The sequence below is a fragment of the Cuculus canorus genome, chromosome 1 (assembly GCF_017976375.1).
Source record: "Cuculus canorus isolate bCucCan1 chromosome 1, bCucCan1.pri, whole genome shotgun sequence".
Taxonomy (NCBI): Eukaryota; Metazoa; Chordata; class Aves; order Cuculiformes; family Cuculidae; genus Cuculus; species Cuculus canorus.
The window spans coordinates 120,768,469-120,788,014 of record NC_071401.1 but is presented as its reverse complement, the minus strand read 5'-3'; the positions used below and the strand labels follow the sequence as shown (position 1 = coordinate 120,788,014).

At 45.1% G+C, this 19,546-nt stretch overlaps 1 protein-coding gene across 4 annotated transcripts in view; it reads left to right on the top strand.

Moving 5' to 3' along the window:
- Nucleotides 1–19,546, top strand: part of LSAMP (limbic system associated membrane protein) — a 1,021,094-nt gene that overhangs the window by 887,877 nt on the left and 113,671 nt on the right. For all 4 annotated transcript variants that reach the window (XR_008451114.1, XM_054073673.1, XM_009556979.2 and 1 more), the window contains one exon: nt 16,423–16,548. Coding sequence is in view for 3 of the 4 variants with exons in the window: in XM_054073673.1 (XP_053929648.1) it covers nt 16,423–16,548 (126 nt within the window). In the remaining variant the exon portion in view is untranslated. The remainder of the gene's footprint in view (nt 1–16,422; nt 16,549–19,546) is intronic.

Sequence of the window (19,546 nt, the reverse complement as noted above, 5' to 3'; positions counted from 1 at the left end):
ATTAAACCTATTGTCAGGAGAGTTACATTCAATATACAGTGCATATACCTTCCCTGGAAAACTGCAAGGTGCCTTCAGAATGAGAAGGGTTGGAAGCCACGAGTTTAGATCATTTAAACTAAGTTACACAAACTCAAAGACCACAACTCTTTGAAGAGAAATGTCCACTTTAGTCGAATGAGGGACATACTAGTAATTTCCCAGTAGGCCAAGCACAGCTTCCACTATACAAACGGTGAAGCAGATTAAAGCTGCCCTCAACTTTAATACAGTGCCACAGCCTGGGGGCACTACAGCTGATCTGATTGGGGAACCAGACAAATCGGAATGGAGCTCGGCTCAGTGAGATCTGTGTTCTCATTTGATATGAAATTGAAGGCAGCCAACAGAGCTACACTGCACAACTCAGGGGAGCCCAGTCAGGACAGCCTTGTCGTGGCTGTTCGGCAGCTTACAAACCTCCAGCCAAATGACAACTCTTGAAGAGGCTGGGAGTTTCAGAAGCAAATAGCAGTATGCATGCCTAGATGAGTATGTATGTATCTAGACATACATATACATACAAATTCATGTATATTTTATATGTATATACACACAGAGAGACATCTACATATGACAGCTTTATGCCATATGTGTTATTTCTCTGCATGGAGTTGCAGATAAATATCCATGTGCATGCACTCTTCTACCCAAACTCTCCAAATACCCTGGACAGTTTTAAGTCTTCATTGTTTCACTCGGGCTTGTATGGCTGAGTCAGAATTTCTTCCTATTAGAAGTACATACTTCTAGTGCTTCTGCATGAGGAAGGAATCTGGGTGTTTTCCCTTCCTCTTTCCTTTCCTCCCCTCTGCCTAAGCCTGGGGCATCAGTGGAGCACACAGCAGCAGAGGCCATTGGAAGAATGAATCTCAAAGCAGGCAATGTTCTCTTCTTGGTGTGATGCCTGGCGGTTGGTTGAGATTAGCTCATTGCAAAGAAAGGTCAGTGAACACATCTCGTCATATAAATTTAAACATCTTTGGATGGCTACAGATGAGGCCACAAGGGGTCTCGGGTTGCTTTGGAAATCACCCTCTGCAATTTGTAGGCTTTGTGGTGGATAGGAGAGAGGTTTTGGCCAGAGTAAAAGATCTTCCATGACCACAGGGGTTGCTCAAGCTCCTGTGTGGGGAATGGTGAGCTGGGGAAGAAGGAAAGGGAATGAGGAGGTGGGTAGATGTATTTCTCAAACAGCTGGAGCATTTTGGGAGGTTTGAATAGTAGGGGGAAAGAAAGCATAGACTTATACCCGGTCTGGATGACTTTGGGCTCCACATTCTGCTGCCTGGACAGCAAGTGAGGGCATTGTACCATTAGATTTTCCATTCCTCAGTCACATCCAACAGACTTCTCTAGAATTTTGGGGATGGCAGGAGCCTTTGAGCTCTTCTTGCGAAAAGCATGCAGGATCTGTTACTGAGTTAGAGACAAAATCCTTAGCTCTGCAGAAATGCACCTTAGCACAGAGCTTCTCTGCTACAGCCAGCCAAAGCGCTGCATTTCAGTGCCGTGTTTCTGTCTTCAAAGTCAGCAGAGAGCTTTATCTCCCTCCCAGCTTTCCATCACAACACCCCTCTGTGCGATGGATATTATTTCCATCTCAGTTTCCCTTCATGTTTCCCCAGCCCCACGATGCTGACCATACTCAGTGCCTTTTGCCTCGTCTCATGCTGGAGTTATGTGGCCACTTGTTCTCAACATCTTCCCTCAACACATCAAGGGATGGCCTGAGGCACACAGCACTACACAAAGGCATGCGTCTGCATTGTTCCCCTTGGACCTCGATGAGCCTTTCCTCTGCATTTCTCCTTCTTGAACCAGGTCTCTGCTGATCTTTTACAGCACAACTTTTTTTTCAGCAGCACGACTGGGTGGACAGCTTGAATCCAAAATGAGCTTTCCTGCTCTGTGTGACGGGGAAGCATCTCTCCTTCCCCCAGTGTCATTACTTCCTTCCTGAGGTAACTAATAAATTGCTCTGAGTCTTTAAATGGGCTGTTATTTCTTCCTTTCATCAGCACTCTCTCACTCTTGACTCACAGTGCAGCTTCAGCTTCCATGAATTTATTGGCATGACAAGGTACACAGGTGATGCCAAAGTTGACAACTTAATTCATCAAGTGCTACTGTCTTTCTTTCATCTACACTCTTCTGTCACTCCTTTCCTCCTTCCCGTTCCTCAGCTTTCCTTTCTGTCTGTCTGTCTTTCCGTGTGTTTGTCTCTCTCTCTCTCCCTCCTTCTCCCTCTAATAGTCTCCCCAGGTGATAGTTAGCTGTCTCACACTCCAGACAGTCTGTCTCTCTTGACAAACGGAGCTGTCAATCAGAGGTCTCACCAGAGAGGGAAAGGAATTGGTCTTTACAGCATGTTGGCTGTTTTCTTGCCTTTGCAACATGCGTGGAGGCAGGCGTTGAGGGCAACAGTCTTCAAACTGATTTACGGAAGCCACATTTGCTTGAAGGTCAGTTTGGGACTCCAGAAGAGTGAGCTGTTGTGTCACAGGGACAGAGGAACAGAGAAAAGCCCATCAACCCCAAATGTGTATAGACAGGTAGAAATATCATTTAAGAAGAAATCCAACATCTTGACAAAATCCCCCCAGAGGATAAAGTCTCTGTTAAACAGAGTAGCAAATGATCTCTCCTTTTCACCCCCCCCAATCCCATAATCCGTTGTTGGCATGGCAATTGCCAAAGTGTATAAAGAAAGAGACAGATCCCTCAGGTATCTGTCAGCACTAGATACAATCTACCCAGGACACTGTGTGTGTGTGGCATTTAATCCTCCATACATCACGCGTATGCCCAGGATATAGTGTCACGCTGTATTTGCGCTGCATCCCTTGTGCCTATTTGTCATGAGTGTCTGCGCCCGATCCAGTGGCAGGTTGATCCATAGTATGATGCCATCTCGGTTATATCTCTGGCTTTTCCTCAGGCTTTGGTGGAGTTTTCATCATTGTGTTCTAATGCAAAGGTTTTTTTATTTTTTTATCACTCTTAGTACTTTAAGGAAATCATTTTTCCGGACTCCATTATATCGTGACCATCAGAATGGAAAGTGTATGAGTGTATCCTTATCATCCATCAGTATCCATAACTATATTGATTAAAATTCTGTTTCTTTTTTTCAGTTTGCACAGTGCTTAGCGGGTCCTGCTTTTTCCCTTGGGTTTATGAACTGCAGGGCCAAGTCTCTCTGCCCTTCCATAACCTTTCATGTGAAAGAGTGTTTTATCTTTACTTTATGCCAGCAGTGAAGAATCAGGCCTGTTTTGTCTGCCTGTGGAAAGATCTGCCTTGGGTTTGCTATGCCAAGGAATTTTGCAGCACAATAATTCCTCATAAAGAACTGTCTTTAACTGTCTGAGGCTTTGCCGATATTCCTCCCCTACTCCTCCTACTCACCAGCTGGAGCTGTAGATGGTAAGGCATCATAATTCTCATGGCACCAATTGAATGCCCATCACTGGGGACGCCATACGGCTTGCTCACAGTAGTTCCCTAAGAGTGAGAAAGGGAACTGAGCCTTAGAAAGGTGGAGTAATTTACTGAAGGTTATAGCACAAGTGTGTAGCAGAGCAGTCACTGGATCTGGAGTACCGGACCTACCAAGTCCTTCAAAAAGTCATTCCTCCCTTTATTTTTTGCTACTGTTGCTTGCTCTGCTGTGATATTACAGACATGGATGCACTGTTACAGCAGAGAGACATGGCCTATGTTTTCCATTGGACTTAGTTTTTGATCCTCTGATGCAGTGGAAGTGTTTGCAGTTTTTTATTGGTCATCTTGGTTGATCAGCCCAGAAGATCACCTCATTCCTGCTCTCGAGCCATTAGCACTGGATTTCTGGAGTGGGGAGTATTTGCTTGTACAATCATAGACAAAAATTGTCAGTAAAGCTGTTGTCCCACTCAATGTAAAGGTGCTGGCGACCTTTATCAGATGTAACTTCATCCTCTCGAAAGGACAATGTTGATCTATTTCTTCTCAGTTTGATACTAGTTTTTCCAAACCTTCTTACAAAATTTTGCTGCTTTCTTGTAGGCACATGCATTTATAACTAACCCTGGGCATCTGACAACCAGCCTCCTCCTGCCCTTTCTGAACAATTTGCATGGGTATCCCACTCATCTCCAGTAGAAATCAAGTACCCAAGGCTATCGTTCCTTGCACTTCTCTGCAGTCCTAGCATATAATGTGCTAATTACCTTAGTTTGGTAGCACTGGAGACCAGTAAAATATTTCTGTCAGTTTTGAAGAGCACAGACTTGAACCTCACTGGGGGATTAGGGACAGCCAGTGGTTTTATGTGTCTTGATAAAGCTGGAGGCTGCAAGGAATAAGCCTCATGCCTGGCAATACGGGAGAGATTCTCCTTTAATTGAAATGGCACCTGTAATGTGTTTACAGAGCAAAGCTCTTGGAATCTATCCTTACCCTCCCTTGACGTTGTCTGCTTGTATACAGCACATCTTTACTGTATGGCAAAGTTGAGAAAAGGAAACACTGTGAGCTGCTGCATGTGGCTGAAGCAAAACAGAGCACTCCCTTTTGGCAAGGAACCCTGGACAGCAGAAACTCACGTCCCTAGAAAACCCTGGCTCTCAGTTGGTTTGTGGGAAGAAGATCACCACAATCACATCTCAGCTCTGGCCAGCTGCTTGCTTTTGATTGCTTTACTTCAGGAGTACTGCATTTGTGTTTTCCACGTTTCTGCTGGATCAGATGTGTGTAGATGAGCATTTCTGACAGAAAGAGTTCTGACAGAACTCTTTGGCTTTTCCTTCTCAGATGGCTGGTGATAACAACCTGGCCTTTAGAAAATACGCTACTGCAGCTATCATCGCCAAGCTCAACAATAGCTAACAATTGAAGGTCTCACAGCTGGCATTTCATGACTGTGTGTGCTGGGGAAGGCCAACATCTGTGGATCCAGCAATAGTGACAATCCAGGAATGTGGTGAGAAGCCCAAGCTGAAAAAAATATGGAGTTGTACTTTGTCTTTTCCACACTCAAAATTTGCCACTTTTTGGAGATGGAGGTTTGTTCAGGTTTATTTTTACTTGAAATGTTTTTGGTGGGACTTTCAGCATCAGAAGAGACAGCTGCTCTCTGATAAGACATTTGTCTTCTGATTGCTGGTCTGACTACTCGGGTGAAGCAGCTGTGGTGGCTTGTGTTCAAGGGAATCCTCTTGCTGGGGAAACGGCAATGTTTTCTCACCAGACAGCTGTCCTAGACTATGAGTTGGAGTAGATCAAGGGCCGTGTACAGTACTTTACACTCTTTTCCAAATCTGTGCCCTTAACACAAGAGTCAATTTTATCTAAAGCATGTTAATGTCCAGGTATGGGATTATTAGCTATGTTCTTTACACTTTTGACTGGAAGCAAAACCAGCACTTCTAATATGTTACACTAGCTTTCTGCTCCCCTGAAGCCTGAAAGCAATCTTGAAAGGTAGTTGCAAACAAGCTGTCCCACTCCATTTTGCTCGTTTCAATCCGTAAGGAAAGAAAGACTGCTAATAAAAGATGTTTTACATGTACCACATGCATTTGATTTGAGTGAGAGGCTTGTCACTGAGAAGCTGTCTGTCTCAGTTGAAACTGAGCCAGATCCTTGGCTATGTGGTACGCACAAGACACTTAAGAGCATTGTATTTACTGCCCTGTGGCTGATCGCAGAGCCTGTGGGGTAAGCCATGGGCAGCCAAAGGAATCTGAGGACAGGGTCTGGGGAAAGCTGCCTTTCCCTTTCAGCCTGTTTGGATGTCCATCAGGTGGTTCATGAAGGCTGCTCTGTTGGTCGTACCTTCTATACCTAATGAACTGAATATAAGGAAAAGCATAAGATCTGAAAACAAGTAAACAAACAAACAAAAACCTTGGCTCTGTTTCTCCTGTCTGTAACAAAAGCTGTGATGGTCAACCTTATCTTCACCCACAACATGGTGTTAGCTGAAACTAACTTCCTCCCTTGCTTTGCTTATCAGGAAAGTCCCAATCATCTTCCTAACACATAGAAATCTTCTCTGAACCTCTACCTCTTACCTTGGAATGACACAGACTTTTCTTCATACTTTTTTTCCCATAACTGGCCTGTGCTTCCTAGTCTACTTCCCAAAGAGAGACTTAAAAGGCAGGAGCTAAGGTCTCTGCTTGGACTCAGTTTTAAATATATAATGTGTCTTTTTTCTCTCAGCTGGCTAATAAATCATGTCTGTTATGGCTGCAACACTTCTTGAAGCCATCACCCATTCTTGCTGTGTAAGAATGCGTCCCAAGGCCATTAACATCAAAGGAGGAGATCCCTGGGCTCTGAATCAAGCCCTAAAAGGGCTGTATGTTAGGAGTCACTGCATACCATGAACATCAAACATACTTAATGTTGCAGTGAAAAAGCTTTTCTTAACAAAATTCTCAAGAGTTGTATTTGGAGGATGTGGATGCTGAGGACAACTTTTCTCACAGAATTTCTCCTCCAGGATGGTTGGTTATATCTGCAGAAGAAAAGATCTTGCATTGTTTCAGTCCCATAGGTAAATACTTGCCAGATTTAAAAATTGTTCTAAGTGAATATATAAACACTCTTGAAACAAAGACCAAAAGCTGTGTACATGTGTAGTCCTGAAAGTGTTCAGGATTAGGTGGCATTCCAAGGGTAAACACTTCTGTTGTTGTTTACACACTTCCTGTGAAGAAGGCTGTGTTTTCACAGCAGGCTTCTCTAGGAGGGTTAGACATAGAGCCTTGCAGTCAGTTTTACACCTGGAGCAGATGAGTGGCAAATGCATAGAGCCGTCCTTTAAAGAGATGAACCACAGATAAGTAGATTGCTGCAGTCCCAGCATACATTCAGGAAGTCAATAGAAAAGAAAAAGAAGTTTTGGGGGACGAACCAAAACTTTATATCCAGAGGTCCAAATCTGATGATAAGTGGCCATCAGGCATGCATATGCCTTGTGCTTTGTGCTTTCATTTACATGCTAAGCATCTACTCTACTGGTCTGCACTAGGATCCAAAAAAACACATTTGTGACCTTGTGGTTGGCCAGGCGACACCAAAAAAACCCAGATGTGGCTGAAAAAGCATCAGGCCAAGGCCAGGGCTCAGGCTTGTAGATGGAACTACTCAGTACTGGTCAGACCGCACCTTGAACACCGTATTCGGTTCTGGGCCCCCTGCTACAAGAAGGATGTTGAGGCTCTGGAGCGTGTCCAGAGAAGAGCAACAAAGCTGGTGAAGGGGCTGGAGAACAAGTCTTACAAGGAGCAGCTGAGGGAACTGGGGTTGTTTAGGCTTGAGAAGAGGAGGCTGAGGGGAATCCTTATTGCTCTCTACAACTGCCTGAAAGGAGGTTGTGGAGAGGAGAGTGCTGGCCTGTTCTCCCAAGTGACAGGGAACAGGACAGGGGAGAATGGTCTCAAGCTCTATCAGGGGAGGTTCAGGCTGGACATCAGAAAAATTTTCCGGAAAGGGTCACTGGGCCCTGGCAGAGGCTGCCCGGGGGGAAGGGGGGGGGATGGGGGGGGGGGGGGGGGGGGGGGGGGCACCATCCCTGGAGGTATTTAAAAGACGGGTGGATGAGATAGTCAGGGGCGTGGTTTAGTGGTTGATAGGAATGGTTGGACTCAATGATCCAGGAGGTCTTTTCCAACCTAGTGATTCTGTGGACCTGCTTTAGGGCAAGAGGCTGGGATCTGGGTTTAAAGCTGAGGTGCTGGATTACGAGCAGGAGTGAGACTGCTTTTATCCTTGTCCCACGGTGTCACATCCATGCACTGAAAAACAAAGCTGGCTTGAGACTTAAGCTATTTTTTTCTTACTGTTTCTCTCTCAGTCAAGAAGTGAAATAATTTCTCTCCTGACAATTTCATGGAGGCAAGTTTAAACAAACATAAAATCAGTGGGAATGAGCGTAAACAATAGGGCCCAGTGCAATGCTGACTCTTCCAACAGCTCATGGATAGGGCAGTGTACCAGGTTTACACTCCATGCTGCTCTCTGCTAATAAACAACGTACTGGAAGTGTTTCCCGTGCAATTTTATGCAGAAAAAACAGTCCAGACACTTCAGTGTATATTGAATGAGGCAGAGCCTTCCTTTAGACAAAATGGCTTGGCTTGTCAGCTCTTGCTCTTGCTCTCAAATCTGATACAGTATCCAGCTCAGCCACTGGGAGGGCTTCCCACATGGCTTTAATTTACAGCATCCTCTCTGCTTCTCTGCTCCCAGTCAGTGCAATGCACGCAGTCCCCATCTGGATTTAAAGGATTTCCTGTGCGGTTTCTCAGTGGGTGAGGCTCAGCTGCACCATGGGGGAAGCTCGCCAAGATGCAAGGCCCAAGCTAGCAGCCCCTGTGCCTCCTTCATCCATACTCTCTTGGCATCTGCAACGATGCTTGGATGGAGATCTGCCACAATGGGGCAGAGCAGCATAGGGGCACATGTAGGTTGGGAACAGCAGAACTCTTCACTGGTTTCTATGGTCTGGCTGGGATAAACCCTTTCCTATAGGCTACCAGGGGTAGATGTGGCAAGGTACTCCCTTTCAGACAGTAGAAAGAAGCAATTTTTACACATTGAAAAAATACTGTAGGGTATTTTGAGAAGTTTTTGATTCCCAGGGGAATTAAAAAAAACAAACAAAACAAGCCTTCAACATTTTCCTCTCCTTCACCAGAAGCTTTAATGCCAAGGGAAGCACTAGCAGGGTGAAACAAGCTTAGCAGAGCAGAAGGCCAGAAAGATGTTTGAGAGTCCACTTTCTTTAATAAAGTTCAACAACTTCACTCTCTGCCCTCCTGCCCCGGTGACAGCTTCATCTCCCTCTGGCTGAGGCATGAATCAGACCATGAAAAACACATCTTGAGTCTCACATCACATTTTGTCTTCACAGTGCTTCAAGAACATTAGCATTCTACATCCCAAAGGGTATCTGGATTTTGCTTTCTAGCCCTTTGCTTGCTCCCTTTGCAAACCTGAGCAGCAACAAGCTGTTTCTTGTTAGGGCTGTAAAGAGCTGTGATTAGCCTGCTGCACACATAAGAGGGAAATTAAACCATTTAGTTGTGTTTAGCAGCTCAGCCCCTTCTTCAGACCCTCTTTCCCCACTAAACACTTTAACTAAACAATGACTAATGAGGCCAATTTGCTGTCAATTAATTGCCCCAGGAAAGGACCCGTAATTGTGGTGAGCAAGGTGGCAACTCTATAGTATTCAAGGGCCGTACGATGGTCAGCGTCCCCCCTACCTCTGCCTTGGGGCTTATTAGCGTCTTTGTGTTTGTTGCAAAGTGCTGTTAATTGGGAGCTGGGGACAAGGAAATGAGAACTCTCGAGGCTAATTGATAGGCACCTGCAGAGGGCTTTAGTGGCTGCAAAGTTCCTTTGACTTTGGAGAGAAGTCCTGATGTTTTCTTTTTGCCCTGAAAGCCAGGGGCTCCTGTGGATTAGTGGATGGGAGTCCTAATTTTCTCCAGCAGATGGGGGTCCTACTTGCCAATAGAGAGGAAGGTAAATAGGCTGGAGGAAGCAGCTGACTAATGAGGATATATGGAAGGGGTTATGGTGACTTTCTCTGTTTGCATCCAAGGTGCCCTTCTTGGGACAAGCAGTTAGAGCACTTAAATAGAGCTTATGGCTTTTTATTTTCAGAACTATTTTCTTTTGTGTCTTGGAGGGATTAAATAGCTTTTGGAGTATCTTAGGCTGTAGAGTGGGGATATGAGCTCTATTTTTTGAATGTATTTTGTGACTTATTGAGAAAATATGTGACTGTTAAGCAGTCTTGTAATTTCAGATTGAGGAGTAGCTGCCCCACAGTATTAGACTGCATCTAAGGGTCTTATGCAAAGCTCTGTTTGCTCATAGGCAGCAGTCAGTGTATCTCATTTTTTGTTCAACTGTATCACAGTTTTGTGTTCAAACTGCGTATTTACAGGACTCAGAGCCCTCTTCCAACTATGTCTCCACATCTCTTTCTTCATGTTTTTCATTCCGCCATACCCAATTCAAGTTCCTACCCTGTGCAAACGTACCCTCCTCATGTGTGGAGATCTGCAGAGTGCAACCAATGCAGGACTTAGAAACTGCTGCCCAGTGCCTGTAAGTATCCCTTGCACAGAAGTACTGCTGATGCTAGGCAGTGTTTCCCATTTGTGCCACTTTGAGCCTGTGCTGTGTCTAGATGTCCTGATCAAAAGACAGGTATTTGTACTGTTTGTGCGCTGTGACACGAACAGTTCCAGTATAAACTAAGTTAGGAAAAGACCTCTAGAACCATTACTGGTTATACCCTTCAGCAAGGGTGGCCTTGATGCTTTCTCGCTCAAACCCCATTGCACTCCTGGAAAGGTACTCAGGAGCTGGCATCCTGGATGTGAACTTGCTTCTCTTAACTACTGGGCTCATTTACTGGGAGTTTATGGGTGTAGCACCACTCCTTACCTGCTTCCATAGCCTTGAATGATAAAGTTGATCCAGCCTGCTCACGTGATTCTGGGTAATATCTCTGGAGGAATTACAAGCTCTGAAAGGTTTGTTCATAAAAAGCAAGGACAACAACAGCAGATGTTTGCGTGTTCTCGTGTTTGTGGTTTCCTTGCTGCCTCCGGTATGTGGCTGCTGGTTTGTAGTAACTGCTATAGAGGGTGTTTTTGAGACACAGTAATGTTTTGTGGAAACAAATCACTTGCTTTCATCTTGAGAGCAACAGTGATTGCGCTAGGGGAGTGTGCTCTATTTTTCATGTCTCAGTCTTTCTTATTATTTAAATTAATGTGAGTTGCAGTTGTCATGAAAGTGAAAGATTGACGGCAATTAACTAGAATGAGCTTGGTGCAAGGAGGTTGTGCGCAAGCCTGTCCTACCTAGCTTTGTCACTGTGCCTTGCCTGGGGCTTGAATTCCTACACCAGCTCTATCCTTGCACCCCTCCTGCTCTGAAGCCTCCCTCAGCTCTCCTAGCCATGGGTACCCTACAGCATCTCTTCCCTTGTCCTGCTACTGCCTAGCAAGCCACCCACTCTTCCAATGTGAGGTTCTGAAGAAGAATGGCTACCCGTTAGTTTGGAGGTTGTTATTTACCATCACTGGTATATAAAATGAGATGCTGAGCTGGCATCAGGCTTGTCCTGTAGATGTGGAATATAGAAGAAACAAAGAAGTGAATTTCAAGCCACTCTTGTCAGAGCTCATTTCCATCTCTCTTTCCATCAGTCCCTGGCATGAGTAGGGTATCCTGCCTCTCTAGAGATGGAGTAGTGAAGTACTAAACTATCCTTTCCATCACTTCAGTCTCTGCTCACTGCCCCATCCAGGGGAATCCTAAGCATAGGGTTATGGATAACCCATGTTACATTTACTCTGAAAGGCAGGGAGATGTCTGGCAGTTTTGTCCTCCTCAGTAGTATCACAGAGCCCAATAGTGACCCTGGAGCCTGAATTGTCCAGTAGCAACCTTGTGTCCCCTAGAGCACCAAGTTATTAGGCTGAATATGAAAAACACTTGAAAACACAGTTTAACTAAAGTGCTTCACCTGCTTTGGGTCTGCAGGCTGTGTTTTTACCTGTGCTAGTGGTTCAGAGGCCAGACATAAGTGGATTTTCCAGTTAAGGGTCAACAAGAGATGGCTGGGCAAATGGAGGCTGTGACGCCCAGAAGATACTGGTCCCAAGAGGTTTTATTCTCAGCAATCCTTCTTCCAGCAGTATGGGAACTGTGAAAATGTAACACAACCCACACATGAGAAAAATAATAAGGTCAAAGCTTCTCATTTTAAGACTGTCCTAAAAAGGTGTGTGCAAAGTAATGACAAGTGCCAAGGAGGCAATGCTAACTGTTGCTGGTGCTGACAGTTTTGGCATTTTAACACACTGGCTTGACACACTGAAAATTAAAAGTCTCTGGCTTTTTATCTGAGTGAAGTTACTGTCCACTAAGATCCAGTCATTTTTAATGCTAGTGGGCTTCAAATTCTAAGCAGATGAAACCAAACTAGGCTTTAAATTCACAGGGAAATTATTTCCTGCTCTATTCCCCTTCCTCTCAGCCTTTCCTTGCACTCTGACAAAGGTGGCAGCTTAAAGGAACCAGCCATTATACTCAACAGGATTTCAGCCTTGGATGTTCTTTGCTCCTTCATCTGAAAAAGTGGCAGGCCAGATATAACCATTTGGACACATCCTCTTTCCCTTGGGCATTTGGTCTGCATGGTCAAATCTGTTTGTATTTGCTGAATTTACTTGATCCTCTGCAGACTAAAATGACTTGACAGCTTTGGAAAGCAGTAGGGTGCAACATGTCCTGTCTGCAGCTCTGCTGCTGGTGCCCTGTAGTCGCTTTCATTGCTCTTTCCTCAGTTTTCTTGGCCATCATCACACCATTCTGGTAGGACCTTAGACTGGCCTACAGCTCCATCTGCTAGTCGTGCTTGAGCTCAGTCCTTCTTGGTTTGTTACATGGCTTTTTTTCCTGATGCAAATGCAACCCCCCTGAGGTTAAGATAAAACCCCCAAAATGTTGTCTGCCAGTGGTTCTACTCCTGGGCTAGTTGCTAGCACACTAGAGAATCTGTGCTGAGGATGTTCCAAAGTCATCTTACTCGCGTCTCCTGGCAGAGCAGCTAGGACACAACTCTTGTGAAAATAGAAGCCTCTCGCTCTTTCCCAGCCTAAGCTCCGCTTGTTTTCTCCAGTGCATGTTGGTCTCAGACCTGAAACAATAAGTGCTATAGGTATCTGTGCTGCTATAGGACTGAGGTGGCTCTCTGAGGTGCTTTGTTCCCTCTAGTAAGAGTAGTGATTTGGATTTCTGCACAAGAACTTGAAGGGCTCTCCTAGCATGCAGCTCTCCTGGCTGGAGTGATGCATCTGTCTGTCCTGAGCAGGGAGACTGGGGACTGCCCTCATCCAGTGGGATAGTAAGGATAAGCATAAAGTGCTTTGGTGTCCCACCAACTCAGTACTGAGCCAAATCTCAGTGTGGTGCTGCAAGCGGCCTCTCTGCTTTGGTGTGCCATGAAACACGAGACCATAAGCATCTCTTTCTAAGACCACTGTGTGGTTGTTGTTTTGTGTTGCCAGGCACTTACTGTTCAGAATGTGTGTGTGATAAGGGAGAAGGAAGCACAAAATGGATCACAGACGGTGAAACTCTTCATAGTATCATAGTATCATAGCATAGTTAGAGTCGCAAGGGACCTTAAAGATCATCTAGTTCCAACCCCCCTGGCATAGGCAGGGACATCCCACTAGATCAGGCTGTCCAAGGCTTCATCCAACCTGGCCTTGAACACCTCCAGGGATGGGGCAGCCACAACCTCCCTGGGTAACCTGTGCCAGTGCCTCACCACTCTCACAGTAAAAAAATTCTTCCTAATGTCCAGTCTAAATCTGCCCCTCTCCAGTTTATACCCATTCCTCCTGGTCCTATCCCCACAAGCCTTTATGAATAGCCCCTCTCCAGCTTTCCTGTAGCCCCTTTCAGGTACTGGAAGGTCACCATAAGATCTCCTCTGAGCCTTCTCTTCTCCAGGCTGAACAGGCCCAGCTCTCTCAGCCTGTCCTAGTAGGGAAGGTGCTCCAGCCCTCTGATCATCTTTGTAGCCCTCCTCTGAACCCATTCCAACAGCTCCGTATCCTTCTTATGTTGAGGATTCCAGAACTGGACACAATATTCCAGTTGAGGTCTCACAAGAGAGGAAAAGAGGGGCAGAATCACTTCCCTCAACCTGCTGGCCACAGTTCTTTTGATGCAGCCCAGGATACGGTTGGCCTTCTGGGCTGTGAGTGCACATTGCCGGCTCATGTCGAGCTTCTCATTGACCAGCACCCCAAGTCCTTCTCTGCAGGGCTGCTCTCAATTACATCATCCCCCATTGTGTACTGAAAATGGGGACTGCCACGACCCAAGTGTAGGACCTTATGGTTGGCCTTGTTGAACCTCATGAGGTTCTCAGAGGCCCACTTCTCCAGCTTGTGCAGGTCCCTCTGGATGACATCCCATCCTTCTGGTGTGGCAACTGCACCATTCAGCTTGGTGTCATCCGCAACCTTGCTGAGGGTGCACTCAATCTTGCTGTCAGTATCATTGATAAAGATATTAAACAGCACCAGTCCCAGTATGGACCCCTTGTCAGAGGGACACCACTTGTCACGGATGTCCATCTGGGCTTTGAGCCACTGACCACTACTCTCTGAATATGACCATCCAACCAGTTTCTTATCCACATTACCATCCACCCATGAAATCCATATCTCTCCAATTTAGAGAGAAGGATGTTGTAGGGGACTGTGTCAAAGGCTTTACAGATGTCTAGATAGATCACATCCGTCAGTTTACCCATGTCCACTGCTGTGGTTACCCCATCATAGAAAGCCACCAAGTTGGTCAGACAGGACTTGCCCCTGGTGAAGCCATGCTGGCTGCCATTAATCACTTCCCTGCCCTCCACGTGCTTTAGCATAGCTTCTAGGAGGATCTGTTCCATGATCTTCCCAGGCACAGAGCTGAGGCTGACAGGTTGGTAGTTCTCAGGGTTGTCTTTTCTACCCTTTTTAAAAATGGGCACAATGTTACTCTTCTTCCAATCACCAGGGACTTTTCTTGATTGCCATGACTTTTCATATATCATGGAGAGTGGCTTGGCAACCACATCTGCCAGTTCCCTCAGGACTCTGGGATGCATCTCATCAGGTCCCATGGACTTATATATGTTCAGGTTCCTCACGTGTTCACAAACATGATCCTCCTCTACTGTGGGAGGGGGTCTACCACCCCCGGTCACCATCTTGCTGTTCCATGACCCAGGAGGGGCAATGAGGTGAGATCTTCAATATGGTGAGATCAAATTTTTTGACATCATCAGAGTTGTCCAGCACTATTTATTTTGTTTTGTTCTGTTGCCTCCTACCTCTTCGTGCATGTGTAGACACACTGCTGATGGCTCACAGTGTATCACCAGTGTGAAATGTAGTAGGTCTTGGTTTTGTCAGGAGATTTTGCTTTGAGAGGAGCGATGATTTTCTGCTGTGCTTTGCTTTACCCACTATTGTGCTGCTAGGCGGGTATCCCCAGTCTGAAATTTCTTCACTCAAGGGAAGGGGACCCTGATGCAGTCAACCATTCCCCCACTGTGCCTTGCTTTGGTTGCTTATCCATGAGCTGGAAGTGGTGAGTTCCTCTCTTAAGGCTTAATTCTCCACCTAGCTTGTAGGCAGCTTTGCCTCAAAAGGACCATCAGCCACTCCTGCCAAGGAGGGGAAAGGGAGGGTTTCTGTCTGTTTATTCTGTGGTAAGCAAAGCAGAAAATGATGTTGTTTCATTCCTCGCTACACACAAATTTGGAAGCTGAAAATAAAATAAATAAATAAAATAAATAAATAAGACGATTCCTTTTTAGTCCTACTCCCTCACCCACTCCAGGATGTGAAGCATGAATGCAAGACGTGGATGTGAGAGAGAAGAGACGGCAACAGCCTGATATGCTTGGAGGCTGATACACTAGCATGCTCCACACCTGGAGATACCTGTTCAGGTTCCAGTGTGGTCACTTTGATCCTGCAACACCAACTCAGTTAGCTTGGGAGGTCTTTAAGAATCCTGAATGCCCAAACCATGGCTAGTCTTGTGAATCTTTAAAGACCTACCATGCTTTTGGTGTTGTGTCACATGAGATGCAGTCAGCCAGAAGCTGCCTACTGTGAACAGCCCATGGGGAATCCCTCTTGGCTGAAAGTTGTTGCAGAAGCCTTCCCACTGTCACCACTGCGCTACCCTCAGCAAAATCCCATTAGCCATGGCTCACCTCCCTGCCTCTTCTGTCATCAGTCGCAACAGAAATTAGTTTAACAGCTCTCTGGTTCAATTTCAGGTGAGCCCTTATTATGTGAGCTGCAGAGCAGGGTCTTGACTAGCAGTATGAGTTCTGTCTGCTGGTGGGAGGTAGCAGTAACTGAGTAGCACCCACTGAGTCAGTGTCTTGAGGCCTGGCACCCTGCAGGAGGATGTAGAACTGCATCTGGGACTGTTTGGAGTGTAAAAATTAGCTGGGACAATGTTTGGAGCCTGCCAACTCCTTCTGTGCCACCTTTGGACAGTCAGGCAAGCTCTTAGAGGTTATTTTATGAATGCCCCCAAACCTGTCCAAACACCAAGTGTCACAGTTGCAGCAAAGGCTATTTCTACCTGCAGATTCTCAAAGCAGTGGTGCTATTATTCTGCTATCATTTCAGAAGCGCATGTAGTAATGAGGATTGCAGCCTATGAGAGGAGTCTGTTGACTGCCTTTGGTTAATAGATAGGTTAATGAGTCAGACAGGCTGCTGTCCAGAAGTCTAGATAACTAGGTCCAACTTTCTTTTCTCTTCGCAGTTCCACCAAAGATCTCCAATATCTCCTCAGACATCACCGTGAATGAAGGCAGCAACGTGACCCTGGTTTGCATGGCAAATGGGCGTCCTGAGCCTGTCATCACCTGGAGGCACCTCACCCCAACAGGTAAGAGACCCAACTGGACTCAACTGTGCTGGCTATTTTTGAACTGTACAGTAGTTTCCTTCTCTTCCAACATCAATGAAAAATTTCAGTAGCAGTGAAGGCAGCAGTAAAAGAGTGGCAAGAATCTTAAATGCACTGCAAGCTTGTTTTGCAGTGTGATTTCCCAGGCACAATAATCCAGTTGTCTGAGGGAACAAATGAAATTACTTCAGTAGATGCTCTACAGAATTGGACCTGTAATTCTGTTTAGCTTTGGTCTTCATCTAGTTGTCCCAAACTCTCCTGTTGGTAATGCACAGCACGGTGGTGGAGACAAAACACTTCTGGTGCCAGACAGAGGGGAAAGGATTTCTCTTCAGATATTACATAGAAGTTCTTTCTGAAAACCTTGAAATTTACTTCCCAATGATTTGCCTTTTGAAGAAGAGGCAGACAGTGGCACAGATATTTTCATATTTCTCTCCACTATGGCAGATAGTCTCCCTGTGTCTTCAGTGATAAGTAAAGAAGACATTTGATCTCAAGATAAGTGAAGAGCAGTGTGGAGACAGAATAAAGGAGATCTCACCAGCCTTGTTCTGCTATCTATCTGTGTTTCCCATTCTGAAGGACACGGCAAGCTTGGAAGAAGAATATTCTTTCTGTAGTCAGACTCCATGGGGTTAGTAACTTGGGTTGCAAGGAAGCCTTCACTCCCTAAAGATTTATCAATAAGATGGTATCAAGAGGTGGGTTTCTCTTCCTCTGTATCATGTTCTTTGAGGAGAGAAGAACTCTACCTGATTTCTTTTGTTGTTAGATATTCTTTCATCTAAAATGTGTGGGGAAAGTATTGATTAGCTCCATATAAGTAGTCTTCTGTGATAGTCCCATATATGTAAAGGGTTAAAGAGGGTTTGAGGTAAGCAGAGGGCAAGCATTCTGCATGTGCTGCAGACAGTCAAGCTATCTACTGCAATTCAGCATCCAGAAAAGGGAACAGTAGTGCAGAAATAAGATTACAGAGAAAGACAGAATGATACATGGAATGGAGCTCAATCAGGTTTCCTGTCTCATCCCTTCAGCGAAACTAAAAGTCCTCCTGAGCTTTTATGTATATGAAAGCCAGATATGCAGTTTATATTTCTGGCCAATTTCTTGCAATATCAAAAGAATGAGGGTGGGGAAAGACTGCAAGGACAAGGTGGGAGGAGCAGATCTGATGAGAGGAACACTAGTCCTTGTCACTACCTGACTTTTGTCTTCTGCTGTTTTCAGTATTAAGCATGACTGTGCCATTTGCATGTATAGGGAAACATAACCTGTTTTTTGAGCTTTAATTATCTATATAGAATCTTCTAGTTCTGGCATTTCTGTTTTTAAGATTTATTTCATGTCAAATCTTCCATCTTACTGCTGCATCAGTCTTTCAATCCTCCATATAACTCTTACTTGTAGTCAAGTAGGAGACACTCTCTGGCTATTCTGAGCACAGCCTAACTTTGTCCAAGTTAAGGGTGCTTCAAGGACAATAGCTTAAATCTTCATTAAAACCAAAGCATATTCGTGCTTTGTGGTTTTTCTCCAGTTGTACCAGCTACTCAGTGTATGAAACACAAGCTTCTTTTCCCCCTTTTAAAAAGTCTCCTCAAAGCAAATCTTCATCCTAGCTATCCTCTCTGGTGAACAACAGGACTGGGGAATCCCATTCCCTCTTTGATTTCAGGGTCAGTTTTCCTGGATCTGTTCAGGTTTCCAGCATGTCCTTTTACACTTTTTCTCCCGTGATGTGTGTCTCAGAGGTGTTACCTTGTTAAAATCCCTCAGTGCCGTCTCACTGACACCCTTCTATCCATCATCAGTTCTCCCCTCCACACCAAAGCCTGCCAAGCACCCCCTTCCTAACCAACTAGAGCCAGAGATGAAGGGCAGGCAGTCTCCAGTCTGTCACCTCCATGTCTTACTGCTTGTTGTTCTCCTTTTTTTCCCATCTCAGCCTATCTGCTATCTTTTACACGTGGAGAGGAACTGCTTTCAGACAGGCATCAGGTCTTTCAGCAGCATGTAGGCCAGTAAGGTACTTATCCCAAAATGAAGGACAGAAGGGCTTCTTGTAAATGTTTTCCTTGAGGTTGACAATTAATATAAATTCCAAATCTGTTTCAGAGCCGCTGCAGTTAGAAACGTGTCTTATCTTGGAATCTCCATTTTCCAGAACTGTAAAGCAGTTTTTGCTCCATTTATGCTAGTTTTGAAGACATCTGTTATGCACTGAAGAGCTATTTTAGATCGTTATAAAGGTTTCTGAAATACTTCTCTATCCTTGGATTTTTTTCATGGTTAAACTCATGACTGCGGAACTGGAAGAACTACCATTATTGAGCTTGTGTAGGAGGTTTTGAATGGACAGGTTGTGAAATTAAACCAGCACTGGGGGACGAGAGGGACAAATTGCTTTTTCTTTGTGCAGTTTCCTCAAGGAGTTCATTAGTGAATTTGTCTACTGCTTCTTTCATTCATTGACTTCATCAATAGTGTTTGTTGGCTAATTACTTGAGTTAGGACCACAGAAAGTATTTATTTTTGTTGGCTGGCAAGTGGAAGATACAAATGCAAAGGGAGAGCAGTGTTGCTACTTATGGAAAGGCAGCAGGGATGCGTGTGATAGTTCATGTAAAAGCTTCTGGGCCTCAGAAGTGATCATAGCCTGGGAAGTTAAAAAAAAAAAAAGCTTTATAAAATGCTGTATCATTTCCTTTCCTGGTCCTTCAGTGACCAGTTATACTAGGCTTTTTTCTACATCACGTTCCTAAGCCCTGAAGTAACCCAGAGGTAAAAACCCTCTCCTTAGCCTTTGAGATAGCTGAAGTGTGGCTGTGGCTGGAAGGAAGGCAGGCAGATAAGGGGAAAAATACTTTAATATGGTGAATGACAATGGAGATCATTTTGAATTTAATGAAAGCAGGAATGGCATTCCTTGGAACCATGCAAGTCCTTGCTCTGCACTTCCATTCTTTTT